We start from the raw sequence: 7,865 nt of genomic DNA on the forward strand, positions 1-7,865 counted from the left end.
TTCTCACAGTATTGAGTCACGGCCGCAAAGCCATAGCGTAAATTTAGTTCAGAACAGTCCGATAGAGGTCTTCTAGTATCAGAAAAACACGGGTTCCACGAGTAGCAGGGCGTGAGGCATGATTGCGCAGCTGTTTTATAAACGTCATTGTTTAGGCAAGGAAACACAGGCAATACAGAGAGCACACCTCAAATTTAATTAACTAGCATATTAGACTATTTCCACTTATTATTTTGCGATTTTCGACAACTTGGACATCAAAATGCACGGATCACCAGTTTCTCAGGCCGATCCGCGGAGACCGGATAAAATAGTCAGGTATTATTATTTAAAGTTTGTTCTTAAGTTCCGAACCATTTATTATTTATTATTGAGTATGATTTATGGCAAAGTTACAGTTTCTGCCGGGTAAAACATCTCGCCAGTTTTTATGAGAATCACATAAAAAGTGAGGGTGGCGAAAACTGTAATTTTTCAAGTAGATCGACAGTCCAAATCCAAATTTAAGAAATATTATTTAGTGCGTTGCTCACCAACGAAGACCCTTCTACTCTTGCAAGATGCTTTTGATCCTGAAAAATTCGAATATTTTTTAATTAAATTTCTTTAATTTAATTATTCTTGCTACACAGAGATTATTATAATGCCAATCTAGGCTATTGAGCGTAAATAAATTATTATCAAAACATGTCGCAGCTGAAAAAATATTGTTACTTTTCTCATAGATATAACTGAATTTTCAGAAGCTTTAACACTTAATTGTGTTTAAAAATACCTAATTTTAGGTGCAAATATAAATGTAGTGCTACTTTTTTCAAAACAATACAGAAATGTAGCAGAATTCCATTTAGACCATTTCAAATTAGGTGTTAATATAGGGGCTTTAAGGTTTCCTCTGTCAAATTCACATTTTAAATTTAGGCTCTCTATTTTTCTTCTTATTCTTTAGACCAAATGAAAACTATCCAATACACATCACCAAATTATGTGAATTAATATGACACTTTAATTCTCTCTCAGGTACAAAGCGCCCGCACCCCTGTCGCAGGCTTCTGGAGCAGCCCCAGGAGAAGATCTCACCCCCGACTACATGAACATTCTTGGAATGATATTTAGCATGTGCGGGTTAATGATGAGGGTATGTTTTGCCTTGAGTTAAATTCACGAACAAGGGGAAGTGACTTATTAGATATTTTATTTGTTGGCAAAATGAATAACAAAATTGGCCTCTTACAAATTCAATTTGATTACAGCTAAAATGGTGCGCCTGGGTGGCTCTGTATTGCTCGTGCATCAGCTTTGCCAACTCGAAGGTCAACGACGATACAAAGCAGATCCTCTCCAGTTTTATGCTGTCCATATCCTCTGTGGTCATGTCCTATCTGCAGAACCCCACTCCAATGAGTTTGCCTTGGGCCACGACATAACCACAAGGGCAAAATTCGAGGCCAATTTGTGTGTACATAATTATGCGAATGTTTGTGAAGAAAAAAGGAACTGCAGTCACTTTTCGAACTGGACAGAATATCCACCAGCCTCATTTGGAGTCAGTTTAAAATTGTTTGTGGACAAGTTGAATGGACGAAGAATCATGTCACCCAAACCCTTCAGTTTGTCTGAAAATCAAAATTTTGTTACAATAAACTTCAAGACCAAACAGTACTAGAACTCTGTAGTTTGATTTAAACTGTGTTTATAAATGGCACAAAGACGTTGGCCAGTTAATTAAAAAAAAATTAAGTAGGAAAGATGGTTATCAATAATTAGCAACTGAGACTAAATTTTGTTAAATAAATACCGATCATATCTGCTTTTAGTTTCTCATTCCTCTCATTTATTTCTCCTGGAAGCCTCTGGAAACAAAAATCCCCGCAGTAAGATCAAAACAACCTTCCACAATAATAATAATTACATGGATAGCTGCTCTGGCCTCTCTGTGGTCAGGGTCGATTTCGAGGACCTGTTTCCAGTCTTCAAGGGCTTCGTCCAGCTTTTCCTTGGTCTCGTAGGCCCCCGCCCTTCTTGCAAACGCCCTCACATACTTGGGGTCCAATTCAACAGCCTTGTCGCAGTCCTTGATGGCCTCGTCCACGAGGGCCACCTTCAGAAGGGCAGCTGCCCTATTGGCATGCAGGATCGCCAAGTCCTTGGCCATCGAGCGTGGACATAGCTGGAGACCTCGGCCGTAGCCGGCTGCTGCATCTTCCCAGAGACCTTCTTTGAATTGTTTATTTGCTTCTGCTTTGATTTGAAGGACCTCTAGGTGCACTTCCTGCATACAAAATAAAGGGGGTTGATGAATTCTTGAATTTTGGATAATTTGCATCAAGTCAACATTTGTTCAGTATAGTTTCTACATGCATTCTTGGGCAAAAAATTGTACAAATCATTATCACCACGATTCATAATGAACCTTGGCACAAACTAATTAAAGCCCTGAGAATCGGCATTTAATTTAATGGCGTATGAGCATCAGAGGTCCGTCGTCTGACGCACAAGATCAAACACGCAGGTTGCCCTCTGCCCTCGGACTGACTGACGTTACTAAAAATCTCGTGAATCTTGCCAGTCACCTCTCTGTGCTGCTGGCTCCATTCAGAGTCGTCTTGTCCAGAGGGCTCCTCCTCCTTTGGGGCCTCTTCTTCGGGCACCCCAGCTGCCCCCTCGCCTTCTTCCCCTGAATCGTCCGAGTCCTCCTCTTTTTTGGTTTCCTCTTCACCCATTCCGGCCTTTCTTGACGATTCTGCCTCGGTAAAGTTATCCATCTCCTCGCCTCTTATGTTTACGTCGGAAAAGGGGGCGTTGGGGCGTAACCCATGCAAACAAAAGAACTGAAAGATTTGAGATAAAATAATTCACTTCGCCCGCGAAGTCAGCAGTTATTGACTTGACTGATCTATATATTTGGAAAATAATAAAGTTATGTTGATTTTTCTAGGCAGTATGGCTAAAGAATGAATTTGACTTTTAAAACCAACTACAATTTAAACTCCCATGATTACACGTTACACGAATCGTGTGCTGAGACTGCTGAGTGAGTCAATACACGTACTATATTATTGCATTAGCGGTCGTGCCAGTTGCACAAGTATCAAGGAAATGAGCAAAGAAAAAATTGGAAATAATGGAATTTATTAATAAAAAAATTAGATAACAAATTTCATGTCAATATAATAAATCAAAGAATACGTATTTTAAAAAAATATGAAAATTATGTACTTGAATTACGATTTTTTCAACGAGGAAAATTTGGAATGTAAGCTTTGGACGGAAATTATGTAATTTTAAGGAGTTTTGTTAGGAAAAATAAATCTCAAGATGGAATGAGATATTTTCCCGTAGTTTTAAACGGTCAGGAAATTGAAATATAATACAAACAGTTCATTTGAAACGAGACAACGAGAGAGCATTATATTTCAATATCCTGGCCTTACAATCTTGAAATTGAATTGTATCCTACAATTTTAAAACTCTGATTAAAATGGTTGATTTTATTCTTAAAGATTTTTTTATTTAAAATCCTTTTACAAACCTCACATGACCTAAAACAGATTTAGATCTATTGAAATTCAAACATCATCATTATTAACCTCTTAAAACCATACATTTTGAGTCCAGGCGCAAAAAGATAAAATCATTGGTATTAATCGTATTAATAATTGAGCTCGCATTTTTAACTTGATTAAAAATAATTAAAAGTTAAGTTATTAACTAACGCAGCTATTGAGGTTCTGAATGTTCAAGCAAATGCGTATATATTTGATAACCCTCAATGAGCTGACTCTAAATTGTATAAAATAGCCTAATGTGATTAACAGGTGAAAAATTGCGCTGAAGACACGAGAGACTATGAGTACGTGCTGATGAAACAAGCAAAAGAATGTGTATTTATGTATTTTAGCGGTCCGAAACTATAAGTATAGCAGAGAATGGTCTAGAATAGATGGTGTGTCAAGTCAAGTGCCTCCGCTGCTGGATTCCCTAGCGGTGAGGTAGGCGAAATAAAATAAAATACAACTCAAGCCAGCACGCGGTCCGAATTGGGCTTGTCTTCGAAAAGATGCATTTCGCCAGGGCTGCGAATTTTAAACAACTAAAACCTATTTTTAGATGCGTAAGTTTGATTTATTGGGAGCTACAATATGATGTCAAGAAAAATAAGCGTTGCTAAACAATTAAATAAATCAGCCCTCAGATGCAACTACAGCTAAACTTGTCAAGACCTGGTGCAATATTGATTTTTCATGAGGGTATATTAAAAATTTTCTACTCAAACTGTATTGGGGAAATTAAAATGTTTGGTTAATTTATAGCAGAGATAATTTTTAATCAGTGCATTTGACATCGGATGCTGCACTTTCTTACGAACAAAAAATACAAAAAAATTTAAATTTTTAGTCCAAGCTAATATTTTAATTTCATATATCTTATTTCGATTTTAGAACAGAAAAAACTTAAGCCTGGAACAATTGAATATTCATTTCTTTTCGCAATTTATTTGCTATTTTTTGTGAGTTTGAGTTTCGTTTAGCAAGGCAGCAAAGAGTGTGCACACGGAAATCAGTCAGGCCCGGTTTAAAATTCGCAACCCATTTGAAATAGTCGAGTTCTCTCAACAGAACATGGGACGAGCTGCAAAATTAAATGTGGCCCCGTGAGCGCAGCCTTGCGGCCGGCGTCACACACGCGTTTCCTCATTGTTGCTGCTAATGCCGGCGCGGTGTGTGACGCGACAACCCTACAGACAACAGACGGAGCAGACACACGTCCCTCTCGTTTGCTTATTATCTTCGCTGATGCGCTGGCTGACAAAACACGCGGGGAGACGCTGCAGGAGGCCGAATTGACTGAAAGCGGCTAACTTTTTTGCTCTTATCGTTAGGACTTTGCACATGCTGCAAGCCGACAAAATGTTTTTGGTGTAATAAGTCACAAGGCGATATATACGCTAAAATTGTTGGGTGTGCAAATAGGTAGCTCTATTATCTGGAGTGTGCGTGCTTGGGTTCTGAGAAAGTTGAGAAAACCATTCACGTCAGATGCGCATCAGTGGATTGGGTACGCAGGGAAAAATATAATAGCAAACGTTTTTAAAACTGATAAGATGACAGGGTGATTCGATATTTCAGGAGCGAAATGATGCATACTTATCTGGAATGTGCGCGTGGGTTCCATTACATCACTGGTATTTTTAAAGAAGATTAATACTTCGAAACTGCAAATATCTCTGGGCCCACTTTGGCTTTGTCCTCATAGGGTCTTGAAGAAGTGATGTGTCACCCTTTCTCTCGTGCTTTTAATTTTGACTTTGACTATATTATTGTATTTATGACTAATTGGGAGAAATAAGAAACATGTAAGAAACAATTATATAAGCCAATGCTATGAAGATTGAATTAAAAGCTAGAATTTATTCAGTGTAAACTTTGAGAAATGCGACTGTTTAAATCTCATTTTATTTCATTCCAAAGAATTTTCCCAAAACAAGGTGTACACCGTTTTTTATAGATTTGAATGACAGGAATCAAAATCAGACATGGAACCACTGTGAGGAACTAAAAATATCCAAGTAAATTCACAAAATTTGGATTTTTATGTAACACTTAATTTGCTATCGTTTGAGTTCTGAACACTGGTGGTCAATTTTTCCTATTTTCACGCAATCAATCGACCACTCACTGAAACCAACAATGCAAAATAACTATATCAATTTTTGGCCAGCATCAGCCAAATTTAGGGTATGTGGGTGTGCATAAACCCAAAACACTAATGACTGATGAAAATTAACGATATCATCAAAAAATTACTGCAAAACTGATAAGATTTATCTACTTTTGCAACTAAGAAGAGGAGTTTAGCAAGTCATTTATTTTTTAGTTTCAACAAAATTGTGAATGAATGCGTTCTTCAAAATATTGATAAATAAATGCTATATAAAAATTTTAATTGAATGAAACTGCCAGTCGATTATGGACATGGACACACAAAGCATTTACTTCAGTAAAATATATCAGCGTAAGGTAAGGGTGAAACACCTGACTCAGGCTCAGGGATTTTTATTCTGATCAGCTATTTTTAAACTACAGAAGTAAAAATAACATAATAGCTCTTTTTATTTGAATAATATCCTATCAGATTATATTCGTTTTATTCTAAAAATGTCTCAATATTCAGTTTTTTCTTGAACGGCAGCAAACTAATAATGTTATGAGGGAAAATATATTATCGTTTTTAAAATTTAAACCTAATTAAACGGAAAAACACGCTAACTCAGAAAAACTCTGAGTTAATAATAACATCATTAGCTTTCCCTTAATGAATAAAGCTTTCATGCAAAAATAAAATCCAACGTGAGCAGTGAAAATATACTTGATAAATCTTCATGGTCCAAAATCAGCTACGAATATCAAAACGAGACCAAGTATAGAGCATGGTCTTTTAAAAACCGAAAAAACTCGAAAATTTAATAACCACCGGCCCGCTTCCATAAATGGTCATAGAGAAAGCGCTTCGCAGTTGTTGGCGCGAGCACAGATGCTCGCGAGCTAACAAATTGAATCAACGAAATTACCACTAATTGAACCAACTAGCCAGCATCAATTAAATGTCTTGCAGAAGAAAAATTATTGTGCATCAAACCGTTGGATCGGCAATTATTTAATTGATCTGGCGGCAGCGGCAGAGAGGCGGCCAAAAAAGGCGTTGCATCTGGCGGCGGCCGCTGTGCCAGCCAGCATCCGACGGGCGGACCACAGAGGCACACAGTGGAGCGTCAACGCGCGCGCCTCTGCCTCCACTGACCCCCTGCATCACGCCGCTATTTCTCGCCCTATCTAGCCAGAAATAACGACGTGGGAACCTCGAGCAGCGCGCCCCATAAATGGTGCGCCCGCGGCCCAAAACCAAATTTTCAGTCAGCTCCCAAGGCTGTTTGCAAGTACTTAGAAAGCCTATTCTAATCATGCACTATTTGAAAAATTTAAGTGTTAAGTTTCTCTTACATAATTACAAAATATAAAAGCATAAAAATAATATCATCGAGTTGGACTTTTTTGACGTTTTCTGAAATGAATCACAAACTGATAATTAAATAGATTGTTCTGTAATTAGCCGCACCATCCGGCTCATGAGGGTGGGAGCGTGAATTTAAGTCCGTGTTGGGTCAAGTTCACGACGACGCGAGTGGTGCTAAAAATAGATGCCGGCGGCTGACGCTGTGCAGAGCGGCCGTCTTCCCTTTAAGGATGCAGCTGTTGCAGATGAAGTAAAAAGTGAAATGACAACAGGAGAAAAAACTAGAAGCTTGAAATATGTTTATTCTCACAGTCAGAACGTTGAATTTCCATTGGAAGAATATCCTCAATTTGGGAACTTCCAAAAATCAACTAATTAATAATTTTTTTATTGATTGGGTTTGTGTTTAGTTTAAAGCGAATTTGGCAAATGTTTAAAGGTTTAAAGATAAATTGACTATAAGTACAGTTTAACAGTCCCTGTTTGTTGCATGGCTCACGTCAAACTTATTTTGGGATTCATTGACAATCATTTGTGTAGTCCCGCTTTGTAAACACTTTAAAAATGTTGCAATAATTTCTAGTTTTAAAACCTAACAATTATAGAGCTACATTTTAACGAAAAGCATTTTATTAAAAGAGCGAGGATGGCTGGAGAGAGGGAGATTTTCAGGAAGACTTCTATTGGGAAAGTCTAAAAATAATGCATACAAAAAAGGCGCCTTTAAAAATGACAGACCGAAAGCATTTTGAGCCGCGAGAGTTGAAATATAAAATTAGATTCTCGCGTGCGCAATGTTTATCACTGCGGAACAACGAAATGCAGTTCGCGTTATCGCTTTTGCAAAACAC

The 7,865-nt window shown here is 37.8% G+C and overlaps 2 protein-coding genes across 2 annotated transcripts; one reads left to right on the forward strand and one right to left on the reverse strand.

Annotated features, from left to right (window-relative positions):
- Positions 1 to 147: 147 nt before the first annotated feature.
- LOC135940041 (protein Asterix) lies at positions 148 to 1,668 on the forward strand. The gene is made up of 3 exons (XM_065484693.1): positions 148 to 318; positions 1,021 to 1,138; positions 1,254 to 1,668. The coding sequence occupies exons 1-3, from the start codon at positions 263 to 265 to the stop codon at positions 1,425 to 1,427; spliced, it is 348 nt and encodes a 115-aa protein (XP_065340765.1). The 5' UTR covers positions 148 to 262; the 3' UTR covers positions 1,428 to 1,668.
- Ttc1 (Tetratricopeptide repeat domain 1) lies at positions 1,179 to 2,853 on the reverse strand. Its single transcript, XM_065484691.1, has 4 exons — positions 2,574 to 2,853; positions 1,913 to 2,272; positions 1,799 to 1,853; positions 1,179 to 1,616 (listed from the first exon to the last, which is right to left on the reverse strand). Exons 1-4 carry the CDS (start codon positions 2,763 to 2,765, stop codon positions 1,504 to 1,506), a joined length of 720 nt encoding a protein of 239 aa, XP_065340763.1. The 5' UTR covers positions 2,766 to 2,853; the 3' UTR covers positions 1,179 to 1,503.
- Between the last annotated feature and the right edge of the window lie 5,012 nt (positions 2,854 to 7,865).

This window comes from Cloeon dipterum, chromosome 3 (genome assembly GCF_949628265.1).
Source record: "Cloeon dipterum chromosome 3, ieCloDipt1.1, whole genome shotgun sequence".
In the NCBI taxonomy this organism is placed as follows: domain Eukaryota; kingdom Metazoa; phylum Arthropoda; class Insecta; order Ephemeroptera; family Baetidae; genus Cloeon; species Cloeon dipterum.

Coding starts and splice junctions, on each gene's coding strand:
- LOC135940041 (XM_065484693.1), top strand. CDS start 263: ATGCACGGATCACCAGTTTCTCAGGCCGATCCGCGGAGACCGGATAAA. Junction 319..1,020: donor AGACCGGATAAAATAGTCAG/GTATTATTATTT, acceptor ATTCTCTCTCAG/GTACAAAGCGCCCGCACCCC. Junction 1,139..1,253: donor TGTGCGGGTTAATGATGAGG/GTATGTTTTGCC, acceptor ATTTGATTACAG/CTAAAATGGTGCGCCTGGGT.
- Ttc1 (XM_065484691.1), bottom strand. CDS start 2,765: ATGGATAACTTTACCGAGGCAGAATCGTCAAGAAAGGCCGGAATGGGT. Junction 2,273..2,573: donor GGAGCCAGCAGCACAGAGAG/GTGACTGGCAAG, acceptor TTTTGTATGCAG/GAAGTGCACCTAGAGGTCCT. Junction 1,854..1,912: donor AGGCCAGAGCAGCTATCCAT/GTAATTATTATT, acceptor TTTTGTTTCCAG/AGGCTTCCAGGAGAAATAAA.